This window comes from Rattus norvegicus, chromosome X, assembly GCF_021556685.1.
Source record: "Rattus norvegicus strain SHRSP/BbbUtx chromosome X, alternate assembly SHRSP_T2T, whole genome shotgun sequence".
NCBI classification, from domain to species: Eukaryota; Metazoa; Chordata; class Mammalia; order Rodentia; family Muridae; genus Rattus; species Rattus norvegicus.
Genome location: NC_141554.1, coordinates 128,982,915 through 128,997,478, shown reverse-complemented (window position 1 = coordinate 128,997,478; position 14,564 = coordinate 128,982,915). Strand labels below are relative to the sequence as shown.

The window sequence follows — 14,564 nt, the reverse complement described above, 5'->3', positions numbered from 1 at the left end:
TATTTGATCTTAAAATATCACTCCACCATTTTATTACTGAAGCAAGAGATGATCACTGACAAGAGAGAGAGAGAGAGAGAGAGAGAGAGAGAGAGAGAGAGAGAGAGAGAGACCACAGATACCGTATGTCATAGTGTAAAGACCTGTTTATCACATTGAAGATAAGGCGTTGGGGTGCTTTATATCAGACCAAATCAAATAACAATAGGGGGCATTAGGTTAGGCACCAAGTGGATGGTGTGGACAAAAGGGGTTTCTGGGCAGTGAGCAAGATTTCTGCTCCTCAAACCCGGTTTAGTTAAAAGCATCGTCATTTTTACTTCTCAGACTTTTCTCTACCTCCAGCTTCGGTTAAGCTGTTATCATTCTGACCTGCAGGACCACAGTGGCTCTCTTTCTTTGTTGATTTTCCTTAGTTCACCACTCTATTAATTATAGAAGCTTAAATCAAGTCATTTGACCCCTCCACTTGTAATCTTGTAATGCTTTCCAAGTTTAGAATCTACTCTCCTTACCATGGTTCCTGGTCGCATTCCTCGGCTAAAATAAGCTCTCTTCTCATCTCTTTGTTCTTCCAACTACATCCATCTCCAACCATCCTCCTCTCTCCTCACTAATCGTTGCTCACACTGGTCTTTCATTAATTTCTACAGCTTTTTTTTTTTGCACTGGCTGTTTCCACATTAGGCTGTATCCTTCAATCCTTTTACTTGCCCAATTATAATGCCCCTCCTCAATAAGGCTCTCACTAGGCATCCTTTCCAAATTAGGTCTAAGCATTATACTCTTTCTTTGTTTTTTTTCCATAGTGCATTATCTAAATGTACCACTATAACTTATTATTTACTTGATTTTGTCTGTCTTTCTTATTTGAAAGCAATCGTTCAAAAATTTTTATTTATTTAATATATACGTGCTCTGCTGCCTATACATCCACAGGTCACAAAAGAACCTCAGATCCCCTTATAGATGGTTGTGACCATCATTTGGTTGCTGGCAATTAAGCGCAGGACCTCTGGAAGAGCAACCAGTGCTTTTAACCACAAGCCATCTCACTAGCCCATAGAAAGGAATCTTTATGACAGTGGGGACCATATGTGTCTTGTTTATCATTGTAAGCTTAACAACTGTTAGATGAATGAAGAGGGAGGTACAATTTGCTATAGGTTTAGAAAAGTTGAAATGATTTTCATTATCAAAATAAAGGAGAGTATTTCAGGTGATACTAGAGGAGATGAAGTTGATAAATCAGAGGCATGGATCTGGCACATTTTGACAATAGTGAAAAATGGGAATTACCTACAGTAAGAGAGTCTTACAAGGCTGCATAGGGAGAAAAAGATGGTAAGTGGGTTGAGGTGAAGATACTGAATCTTAAAGAACAGACTGTATTTCTCGCTCATGTGGGCAATATCTTAAGTTTTTGTGATAGTTTTTCAAACAATGTTTGAGAAGAGTTTCCAAAATGGACGTTAACGTTAAAGTTTGTGTAATGAATGTCTCAAAAACATATTAGATTAGTCCTTTCTGTTAAGGAGCAACAGAGGAGAGAAACAGATTTACATGAATCAGTCAGGTTTCTTTGCTGTCAGACCATACAGTTGCCCGTACCATTTAATAAGAGAAGAAGTAGACAGTGATATATGTCGGCCTGCTTCTTCATAGTAGAGAACTAAGGAGCAGAGATGATTCAGAGACTTTGATGATAGAATGCATGTAGTGGGTCTCCTTTTGAATGAACAGAATTAAAGCATTAACAAAAATAATTTTTAATTTTAACAAAGCTTCAGGAGAAAAGCTGATGATTTCAGCCTTCAGTTATGAAAACTAAATTATAATGCTCCATATTGCACTATATTCCATATATGGAAATGAGCTAGCTCATTCTCTGTGCTTGAACCAAAGGAAAATTCCTTGAGTAAATTGTAAATTAGAAATTTTGAATAATATTTAAACAATGTTGCTTTGTTTAAACACACAGAGCTCCTTTCTTACATTGTCCTTTGCCCACGTTCTTTTAAAAATATACATTTAGTTTTTTAGTACTGAAACTATAATATAATTACATTACTTCCTTCTCTTCACTCCTCCATCCAGCCCCTCTTATGCACTCCTACCCATTTCTGCCTCTCAAATTCAGTCTCTCTTTCTTTAGTTATTTTTACATATATGAAAATATTCATAACTACAAGAATACAACCTGCTCAGTCAATATCATATTGCATATATGATCTCTGTGTTGACTCCTTGATATTGGATAACACATGGTGGAGGTCTCCTTTGAAGAATACTATTTTTCTCATTTTCAGAGTTCTCCAATTGCCCGTAGTTCTTTGTTTAAAGTTGAGACTTCATGGTGTTCCTGTTTTCCTGTCCTCAAGAAATCCTACCATAGAGGCCCAGTTTCTCTAAGGAGTTGTCTCTGAAAAGTCCACATTTCTGGAATGCTACATTTTTACAATCTTTAAAGCAACCAGAAGGCAGGATAGCATTCAATTCAACATTGTTCTTCGTTGGTAATGAATTGTTGTATAAATGATTTTTTGTTCACCCCTATTGGAACTATATTTTATATGAATTTGTCTCCGAGGTAGAATACACCACAGAGGGTAGATAGCTCACAGAATCTCTAGATTAACTCACTTATAATATGCAAGTTACAGTTAGTTTCAAGATACTAAGTTTCTTGTGTCTGGCATACTGTCAAAAAAATCACAGAGGCATAGAATCCTACATAAAAAGGGTCTGAGGAAAGGAAGGGCAAGAAACTGTTAGTGACTTGGTCAAGATAAAGCTAGCTAGTATCAGATCTTGAATTAGAACTCCTAGATCCTGATTCTGATTGGTGAATTTCAATCCCCTTTGCTGTAAGTGTCTTAGGCACACAGACATGATCTGATGCTGCAGCTAAATAAGAGGAATGTGAAGAAAACCAAGGCTTCAACAGGGACAAATAAACTTTTCAAATTATGTTGATAAGAAAGACCTTTTCTGTAGGTATGAGCAGGGCCAGGAAGACAGACCTTTCCTGTGTTTCTTTTTTCCCTAAATCTGAAACCCTGGAGTCAGAGAGAGCCATCTTCATTTAGTCTCTAGGCAAATGTCTGATATAAGAACAGTGTTTGAGGGAATGTCATGATAATACAGTCCCTTGGCTTCATTGAGAAAAACTTCATAGACAACTGGACTTGTGGAGTACATTTAGTTTGGATATGATGCATATATTTCATCAAATTACTTAATACATGTTGATACTCTGGTTTCTCTTCAGATCGTATAAATCTTTCGCCTTTTACTTAATACATGTTGAAAAGACAATCATAATCTCACAAGATTCATTTTCTAAACTTTCCAGATTGAACTCTCATTACTACATAACATAGTAGATCACATATATACACACATAGCAGTGCATGGAAAATTTTATTTCTTTATCTCAAAACTTTATATGATAGTATTCTATGTTTTGTGTGTTTTAGATCAAATAAAATTTTCCTGGGCATGCTCTTTTGCAAAAATAATGTCCAGGGGTTTAGCCCAAGCCACATTTTTAAGTAGGGACCTATGTATATGACTTGGAAAATTAGGTTAAAATCATTGATATACTTTTTATGTTTGATTTATACTTAATACTAAAACAAATTTAAATGAGAATTAGATTTTTATCTATTGGAATAAAGGGATGCATGGGTGACAAAATGTGAAAATCATCATCATGTGAATACCCATAGAGAGAAGTAGATGTTTCTTCTTACCTCGTTCTGTGTCATAGAGGTACACAAACTTCTCCCACTTGTAGTAACTGAGAAGACTCAGAATGGCACCCTTCAAGGCTGGGCGCATCTGGATGACAAACTGCACATCTGCATCAGTGGGAAAGCTAGGTGTGACAAAAGATGTGTGCAGGGCCCCACAGAAGGAGGTCAGGGTGTTCATTGACATCTGGTCATAGAATCCAAAGATAGCATACACCCCTCTGGAGAACTGGGAGCAGACTGCAATGAGAAAGAGAGGAACACATTTCAATAGGTCAGTTGTCCCCTGTGGCAGCTTGTAAGGTTAGAAAGCCAATGCATAATTAATCTCCGAATTAGCCATGCCAAAAAGCAAGCAAGCAAGCAAACAAAGAAGAACAACAAAGAAACAAGAAGTCAAGACTCTAGAAAAATATAAGAACCCTACCATGGTCTAGTTGCCCAGCAGGAAAATAATTAAGAAAGGGAAATCTTCATTGGCTATAGTTACATATTATCTGTGTTTACAGTGGCCACGAAATTGAGGAAGGGACAAGGTGACAGTTGTCTTATCTCATACAAGTCTCCCTGCTCAGCTTTAAGCACTTCAGGCTCTAATCTTCCCAAAATGGTTACCCAGTGACCCCTCAGTGTGGTCATGCCACCACCGAGGCAAACTTGTCTTTCCATGTCTTCAGCTCTTTTCCTCCAAGGTCAATGCACTGGATGCATATTGAATCAAACTAACTGCTAATGTGTCTACCTGGAAACATGTTATTCTTGCTATATCAAATAATGCTAAGACCACCAATGTATTGTAACAAAACCCCTTCATGTAGACTACTAATCTAGAGAATTTCAGATTGTCGACAGGCTGTGGGAATGGCTGACCTTTCAGTGGCCACTGAACCACAGGAGGCAGTTGGTTACTTACTGTGCCCAGGTAGAACTGGCCAAGTTCTACTTTGGTCCTATTCCATTTATCTAGTGGACTCATTAGCCTACATAGAGAAATTTCCTGGCCCCTTCATCATTATTGTCAGTTTTCCTTCATTTCAAAGTGGGCCATGCCACTGCCTCATCTCTCTTCTGGCCCAGAGGAGCTTAAAAAATGTGAACCAATTTCAATATTAGCTTCAGTAGAACATAATTAGCAAAGCAAATCAACTACAACAACACTGTGTGGTGCATTCCCAAACCAAGTGGAAATGATCTTTCGATTATCTGCACCAGTGCCTCCTTCCATTCATGCGAAGCAGACATTAACGGGCATAATGCAATGTGATTTAAGAGGTCCTGCATGGTCTCCCTTATCTGCTATGAAACCATAGATTCCAGTGTTAGGCTCAGTTCTTTAGTTTTATGGTATTGAAATAAAGGGCTGCTGCTTGGGAGAGGGATGAAGTAGAATCTTTAAAGCCGTTATCATGGTAAGACAAATGGATGTGTCCAAGTAGTGGTTGAGATGAGTAGGGAGGCAGAAGGCTACATGGGGATGGGAATGAGCAGCCTGGGATCCGACAAACAGTAAAGTCACTACACAACATGAGGAAAGAAAATATGAAAAGTAGGAGGAAGGCAAGTAGAGACCAATCTAATTCATTTTTCCACCACGTTATGAGAAAGTGAGTTCTTGATATCTCTGCTATCTTGCTTTCCATACATACTATTTAAATCTCTGCTGATTAGGGTCATTCATCGAGTAAACTAATCAGCCATTTGCTTGAGGGAGGCATTTCAAAGATTATCATTTACTCTGCCATTTCCAGTGCCATCTCCAGCATAAAAGACGACGGCCTTTGATTTCAGGAATTATAAGTGGGCTTAAAACATATAGACAGGAAAGCTCTTTATCTTAATTGAAGAATGGCAGCTAGCTGATGAAAGATGAGAGTCACAGGGAGTACTTAGAAACAAACAAAAAACTTTGGTTAGCGTGAAAGGAAAATTCATTCTAAGTTTAATCATTTAAACAGAGAGCTTATGATATCAGGTCAAATACTGAACAATAATAATGCTAACAGCCACAATGATGATGAAAAACAGACAACAGTAAAAGTTCAAGTAAATGAAGTATAATCAATGATAGTGATAAATAGTATTTAGCTAGGCATGGTGTTAAGTAGTATAAAACTATTATCTCATTTAATTTCTCTATGGACGTTATAAAGTATTGATACCTTTACTATTTAATTGCTAATTTGGACACCAAAAATAGCTCAGTTACTAAGTATCAACATGAACATTCTAGAACTTATAATCCTTACAGCCCAAATCCAACAGTGTCATTAGTAAATATCTCCTTCTATGAGATAGGTTTTTTCATTTTTAGCAAAAAAGAGAGATATCCAATTAAATTTGTATTTCATATAGATAGTAAATTAGTTTTAACATATATATGTTTCAAATTCATACAGTAAAACTTATTTGTAGTTTATTTGAAATTCAAATTCAACTGAGCATCCTTATTTTACTGAAAATGCAAGAAGTTGTCCCTACTAATGGTCATGGAAACAAAAGGCTTAAACAAGCGATCATGGTCCTTCAACCAAAATGAGTCAAAGGATAACTGATAGTTCTCAGCTCCATACCAGCTAGTAATCACAGAGGAAGACCCAGGTGCCCTGCATAAAACAGGTTGCTTTTCAAGATCTAGATGCAGCATGTTTTCAGCATGGAGAACCCCATTCTGACTAATTTGTTTTTGTCAAATAAGTGAAAAGAAATTATAGTGATGAGATTCTGGCTATTAGAAAGGGAAGTGTTGTGTTCCTCATATCTATTATTTTGAGACTCGGAAGTCATTTATGGAGCTTTCATACTCCGTTAAATTTGCTTATTTATTTAGAGTACGATAAAGACCCAGAAAGTCATCAGTTAATCCAAGAACTATAACATAACTAATAACTTTTTAGTTGTATATTTCTCTTTTATTTCTCTTGTTGGGACAACCTTTCCTCAAGTCCAGAAGGCACACACATGATGGTGGATACCAACAAGTATTAAGAGAATATCATTCCATCTTCTACTGTCTTCATATATAGCAAAGGACCAGCAAATATTGACTTGTAGAAGGTTTTCTTTTTTCCATCCACAGCAATAAGTGTCGGTAGCATGAACAGAGGGCCCAGAGACCAATCACAGAGGAGAGCTGGCACAGGAGGACACAGGGGATCATAGCGGGGCCTCTCAGAGCAGATTTTTACAACCATACTTGGTTGCAGAGAACACAGTTGAAGAAACTTCAAACTTTCACATAGAATAATCTGCTTTCAACATATACACATACACACACAATGTCTATGTGTGTACATAACAATATTAATTAGTATAATTATGTACAATATATAGTATCAATATTAAAAAGAAGTCATAAAATTAAAAGGGAGTTGGAAGAGGAGAGAGAAGGGCGAAATGATGCAAATACAGTAGTACCCTTGTATAAAATTTTCAAAAGTTTAACCAAACAGGAAGTATGGTTTTAGATTCCTAGGGTGAACTGGGAGGAACCTAGTGAGCTTTTTCCTTATTTATTGCTTTTCAAAGCCTAGTATTTACTGTTGGAAACCTTTGAGATGAAAATTTTAAGGATCGAGTCTCACCATGTACCTCTGACTGTCCTGGGCTTTGCTGTGTAGATCACGCTAGCCTCAAATGCTCATAGATCTGTCTGCCTCTACCTTCCAAGCCGTGACATTAAAGACATATTTCACCAGCCCTGCTTGAAATGAAATTTTATGTGCAAAAGTCTAATACTTATATAGAAAGATAAATATATAAAGGAGAATATTTGAGCTTGTGTGTTGAACAGATTTCTACCGGTCTGACACTACCTATTATAAAGAAACTTCAATATAAAAAGTACCTTGTACAAGGTCATACAATGAATTATGAACCAGGCTGTTAGGAATGCTTTCTTAGAATTTCCTCAATATCCATATTCTGGACCTGTCTAGGGCAGTGTGGATTAGGATTTGCCTAGTATGAAAGGAGCATACTTTCAATTCTTCAGCCAAAGGCATAAAAATGGATCTCAACTAGCTGCCTTAGCCCCTTCCAACTCCCAGAATCAACAAGAACCAGTGGCGGGTTGGTGATAGTTTTAATACTGGTGAGTTTTGAAGGAATGTCTGTTTCCTTTCTTGAATCCTTAGTGTACGACACCCACTTCTTTACATTTTAGAAGATTGTTCTTGGTAGAAGACTGATGAGGAAAATGTTTGTCATGGCAGTTTTCTAAAGTCATACGTAAAGAGGAAGGGCGCTATCTTTTAAGAGAGGCAGATTTTGGTTCCATTTCTTGGCTGCATGACTTAATGTAGATTAGTCAATATCTGTGAGCCTTGGGTAGGGCCACTGTTATAGACAGAGGGTCAGAAGTTAGACTATTTAGATGGGAAGAGACACCCTAACTATGGGTGGCACTTTTCCCTGGGTTGGTTTCCTGGACTAAATAAAGAGGAGAGAGTAAAAAGAATACCAACATCCATTTCTCTCTGTTTCATGGCTATGGATATAATGTGACCAACCACCTCATGCTCCTGGCCCCCATGAATTCCCTACCAGGATGGACATACCTGTGAACTGTGAATCAAAAACAAACTCTCCTAGAGTTGTTTTTGTCAGAAGTTTCTTCCCAGCGATGGGGAAAGCAGCTAATCTAAGCCTAGATGTTAACATCTATCACTAGTTAAGTAACTTACTTGCTACTTAGTTTTTTGCCTCTGAGCTTGTTTCTTTTTTTTCAGAATCAACACAGTAATAGTGCCTATGTCAATCAAGACTGTTCTGAAAATTAAACTGGGCTAATTGATGGGAGGTGTCTAGTGTGGAAATATAGAGCTCTTTATTTACTCAAAAATGTTTATTGAGCTTCTACTGTATGCTTGATGGGCACTGAGAGGTAGGAGAAACTGTCCTCTTACATCTTATATATCATTGACAGGAAAATCCAATAGATGATATAAACAAGTTAAATATGAAGTATGTTGATTTCATATAGTCTGCTTTTATTCCCTTGGCATGCTTTGCTCCCCTTTAACGCCTTCACATTATTTTATGCCGTCCCCAGCTGCTATTGACCTCAGTCTTGCACTGCATGTCTAGGTAGCACAGTTTGCCTTCTCTTTTGCCTGTTTGATCCATTTCTTTGCTGTTTTTCCCATTCTCATTCCTGGGTAATCATGGTTTACAAAAGGAATCCTGGCGATTTGGCTCAAGAATGTGCTGTCATCCTCTGCCTCTTAGTCTCCCTAAATTACGATCTCTGGCCTGTAGCCTCTGAACCATTTTGATATGAAATAACTTGGTTGTCTTTCTCTTAGGAATGCCTGCCTCCACCTCTTCCCTAGTACAAAAACCAAATTCTTCTCACTGAGAATGCTGTTTCTGATGCATCCTGTTTTCCTAGGAACTATGTTGTAGTTCTCCAGCTGTGCTCCCTTCAGTGGTGAGGGACAAGCAGAGCTGGACCCAGCTGTCACACTTTTATTTATAGTTCCTGAAATCTGAAAGCTTGGGACAGGTACTGTTAATGTACAGCATAGCATCTAATTACACAACCTGTAGTCCAAAAAGCATAATTAAAGATGTCAAACAACTCAATTATTCCAAGAATGCAAATAGCAATATTGTGGATCATTTACAGAACACTTTTCAAAACCCTTGGAGTCCATCAGAAAAAAAGGAAACTAAAGTCTCTTGCTGATTACATGAGAAGCAAGCATGAAGCAGAACAATATAGCTATGAAGGAACTGGTCCAGATGGATCATGAGAAGCTTCTTAACATAATACCAGAGTATATTGAACTCCAGCAGATCAATGAAGCACAGCACTTGGAGAGACTTGAAGAGATCATATAGACTGGTGATTTCTAAAACTCTTCCATTAGTCCACAGTAGATTTCTAGTCCGGTGAAAGGAGTGGCGCGCGTGCAAGTGTGTGTATGTACATTATGTTTGAGATAAGATCAATCACACACAGACAGACAGACAGACAGACAGACAGACACACACACACACACACACTCATTTGCAGTGATTTGTTCATTGGTCCATTGGCAACTCACATGCAGGGTAGATCCTTACAAAAACAGGAATTAAGATGCCTATACTTTACCACGTCAGTTGGAACAAAATGGAAGAAGAATAATTTGATAATAATATTATGTAGACAATGAAAATAAACACAAAGGTCCAGATAATAGATGACCCCCCTAGTAAATGAGGAGAACCTACATTGAAGGTGAGGAGGACACAGATGCTCCAAGTGCTTTCTTGAGCACGGTATACTTTTCTCCATTTTATTTCTGCCTCCTATCATTGCATATGGGGTCACATTTCTTTTGAAAAGGGGGTGTAGATAATTATAGCAATGTGTACCCATTATATCTTTACCCATAGTCACATCTCTGTCTCCTCTGTGGTGGGCAAACTTGTACCCTTTCCAAAAATGCTCATATTTTAATCCCACAAATCTGTGAGTAAGATTAAATGTTAGCGGAAAGGCTGTAGGTGGAATTAAGGTTGTTAATCACCCAATCTTAAAATAGTGAGGTTGTCCCGGATCATCTGTATGGCCTAATGTGCTCCATCATGGAAGACAGGCACAGAAGGTGCACACTAGAGTGAGATGAGAAAGACTTAACTGTCCACTGCTAGCTTTGGGATCAGGAAGAGTTAGTGGTCCAAGGAATGTGAGGGCCCTTTAAAAGTCAGAAAAGGCATTCTTTTTTTTTTTAAATTTATTTAATACTTAATAATAATTCTTTGGTTTCCGGGCAAACATCCCCCTCCTCCCTCCCCTTCCTTATGGGTGTTCCCCTCCCAACCCTCCCCCCATTGCCGCCCTCCCCCCAACAGTCTAGTTCACTGGGGGTTCAGTCTTAGCAGAACCCAGAACTTCCCCTTCCACTGGTGCTCTTACTAGGATATTCATTGCTACCTATGAGGTCAGAGTCCAGGGTCAGTCCATGTATAGTCTTTAGGTAGTGGCTTAGTCCCTGGAAGCTCTGGTTGCTTGGCATTGTTGTACTTTTGGGGTCTCGAGCCCCTTCAAGCTCTTCCAGTTCTTTCTCTGATTCCTTCAACGGGGGTCCTATTCTCAGTTCAGTGGTTTGCTGCTGGCATTCGCCTCTGTATTTGCTGTATTCTGGCTGTGTCTCTCAGGAGCGATCTACTTCCGGCTCCTGTCGGTCTGCACTTCTTTGCTTCATCCATCTTGTCTAATTGGGGGGCTGTATATGTATGGGCCACATGTGGGGCAGGCTCTGAATGGGTGTTCCTTCAGTCTCCGTTTTAATCTCAGAAAAGGCATTCTAATGAGTTCCTTTTCACAGTACCGGGATCAAAATACAGTCCTACTAACACCTCAATTTTAATATGGCAAGACCTATATTAGACTTCTGACCTCCAGACCTGGATAATAATAAATGTATGTTGTTTTAGAACTGTGAATTGGACGCAATGTTTTATGGTAGCAAATATTAAATTAATATGCTAAACACAGTGAAATTAGGTTGGTAACTCTGTCGATCTATCCTTTCAGTATGAAGGGAGCTCACTGTTTTACCTGGGCAATACTTCTCATTGAGCCTACTTTTATCCTTTGGGTCTCTCCAGTGCCATACAATATATACATCACTTCAATTTTATAAGCCCTCAATGATTTTTTTACTAGATATTCAATAATGCAGCAATACAGTGAGAAAAGTCATAATGGAAATGATGTGCAAATGTGTGTCTTTAATCTATAAACTGTCTTTGTCCTGTCAGCGTGACCATCAGCTGAAAGATTCCAATTATCCAAAATCCTTAATACCTGCATAAACTATTTTTCTAACTCCTCTCTTATTCCGTCTAATGACATGCTGATGGAAACCTTGTAATCCTCAGTTTCGGCAACCTCTCCCACATTCTGCTCCCATATGTCTATTGAAGCATTTGGCTTTATTGATGGTTATCATGGATCTTGACTATTGAGCACCATTTGATATTGTTGATAAAGTCCTGCTTCTTAAAATTCTCCTTTCTATTCCCATAGCATTAAATTCTGGTCTTTTTGGACCTGGAGAAATGGCTCAGGGGTTAAGAGCACTGGCTGCTCTTTCACAGGACCTGAGTCTGATTTCTAACACCCACATGGCAACTCACAACACTCTGTAGCTCTACAGTCAGTCCCAGGTGGTCGGATCCCCTTTGCTGACCTCTGTGGACATCAAGCATGCATATGGTACACAGACATTTGTGCAGGTCAGACATATGCACACATCAAATAAATTAAAAGAAACTTGCTTCATTTGAACTCCCTCACTCCTCCTTGTCAGTTTCCTCGTGTCCCAACAATTCAATGAAGATGTTTGCAAAGGCATTGTCGCTGACCTGCTTCTTACACTGAATGTAATGGTCTTTCCACATATATTTACAAAGGTCCTACTGTGTGCTAGGCAGCTCATTTCACCTCTTTTTACTTCCACGTGGATGAATTTTAAGTAGATACTTATGAGCTCCAGATCTGCATTTCCAACTCCCCATTAAACAGCCCTAAGGCATCACAGAGCATATTGTTTTCTTATTTGCATTACCAACCTATTCATCTGCTCTTCTTCTCCATGCTTCTTCTAACATGTTACTCCTCACCCAGTCACTCATGACAGAGCCTGAGAGGTCATATTTGCCTCTACTTTCTCTCCTACTCCTTTGTTCTGCTGTTTTGTAATGCTCCATCTAATCAGCCGCTACAGCAGTGGTCCTCAACCTTCCTAATGTCATGACCCTTTAATACAGTCCCTCATGTTGTGGTGACCCTTACTCATAAGATTATGTTCATTACTACTTTAAAACTGTAATTCTGCTATTGTTATGAATTGCAATGTGTGTTTTTCAATTGTCTTAGGTGACTCCCATTGATCATGACCCATAAGTTGAAAACCACTGCTCTAAAGTATATAAAGTATATTTATCCTCTATTTACCTTTAATTCATGTTCTCAATCTTTCTTGTAGTATGACAATAGTCTTTTAATTGGGCACATGCTTGCAGTACTTTTTTTCAGTTTCACTTTTCCTTTTTGTTCAGGTTGATTAGTCAAAATAACAGTGTCGCAATATCCTTTTCTGTGAGGACGACTCCTGTGTATGAGTTGTTAATGGTCCAATGAGTGCAGCTTTGCAAATGACTCATCTCAAGATTGCTCAACCTTGACACTATTGACATTCTGTTTGGAATATCATTGTGTAAGTTGTCTTGTGCACTATTAGATGTTTAGTAACATCTTTGGATTCTATTCACTGGGTTCCATGAGTACCATTTCAGCACAGTGATGATAACCCAAAATGCCTCAAAATCTGTTTCCTGTCTGCAGGAGACTTCTATTTGTCCAACACACTGAATATCACAAATTTAGCTATGATTTCCACCCTGAATAGAAAGGAAAAAAGAGACCCTAACCTAATGATCATGTCTACAAAATCCCAAAAGAGTCATCATTTTAGGGTAAATGCTTAGGAAAAGTATAAATTTTGGACACTTCAAGACCAACAGATGAGAACTTAAATCTCTGATCTTGCATTTTATTGTCTATATTTAATCTGGGAATGGAGGAGAAGGGGAACCAGATAGAAGATAGATATGGTAGAGCTCATATGAAATGAAAGTTAGCTTATAGCATCCCTGGGTTTATACAGATCAGTCCCCACTAGCCTTGATGGCCTGTGGTCTTGGAGCTCCATAACCATAGTGGGTATTTGTAGTTTTGAGTCAGAACAAGGTGTCAGCTCCATTCTCCTGCTGATGATTCTAAGGTTTAATTACTGTCTTGGTGTTAATTCCTTTGAACATTTTGTTCTACTCTCAGGAGTGCACTGCCTTCTGACAGTCTAACTAGTTATTTCTGCAATTACATGGCATGTATCTAAACGCCAACAAAGAAAACACTCATTATCAACATTTGATCCTACTTGACTATAATGGCTTATAAATACAGTGTTAACATACAAATGCATGTATTTTGGAAAATTCATTTTGCACCTTTAACTGTAAACCACCTTTCTTTAACAGAGTTATAAATGTCCAGGAATGTATTGAAATGGATCAGCCCCTTTATGTTAAGATAATGTGGTCAAACATTTGAAGTTCAGTAGTAGGATATGGGTTTAAATTTTGTTTGCCTATTCATTAATTTAGTCGTTCATCTAATAACATTTGAATTCCTAATGCATAATAAACATTACTCTTATGATAACCCCAAATACCTTGGTTTACTATTGTTGGGCCAGAAACCCCCCTGAACTTTCAGATCTGTCATTTGTAACATCTGCCCTGCCTTCTTCATAGGATGTGCAGAGAATAAATGTAAGTAGCTGAAATTCCTTTAGAAAAATGGCCAAGATTGCTTACTAAGCGTCAGCGAGTGAGCTGTATTGGTACTGAGTTCCCAGGAATCATCATCCTCTTTCCACATAACTCAACAGGATTTCATTCTTTTCAGCTTTGGTTTCTGCCATCTAGCACATATCACTGTCAATCCGCAAACATAGTAAGGACCCTTCTCGACTTGAAACTCATTTAAAATGGGAGCTATCAAGACTCTTAATTGAAAAACCAATTGAGTCAGTGATGCATTCATAGTCAATGAAATAATTTTCTATAGCTACATGGAAAATGGATGCTTGCATAGTGCCTTAGAATAAACCCTAGAATTTGTCGTGGACTGATAGGAGCTTCAAGCTTGGTAACATGCCATAAATGATTTGAAAAGAATTTCTTTCATTTGGTAGCTCATACTGTGGAGAGAAAGCGAGGAAGGACTCCAAATAAAAGCAATTCTTAAAA

The 14,564-nt window shown here is 38.2% G+C and overlaps 1 protein-coding gene across 11 annotated transcripts in view; it reads right to left on the bottom strand.

Annotated features, from left to right (window-relative positions):
- Nucleotides 1-14,564, bottom strand: part of Gria3 (glutamate ionotropic receptor AMPA type subunit 3) — a 263,524-nt gene that overhangs the window by 184,833 nt on the left and 64,127 nt on the right. For all 11 annotated transcript variants that reach the window (XR_015646201.1, XR_015646200.1, XR_015646199.1 and 8 more), the window contains 1 exon segment: nt 3,756-3,995. Coding sequence is in view for 8 of the 11 variants with exons in the window: in XM_087599277.1 (XP_087455403.1) it covers nt 3,756-3,995 (240 nt within the window). In the remaining 3 variants the exon portion in view is untranslated.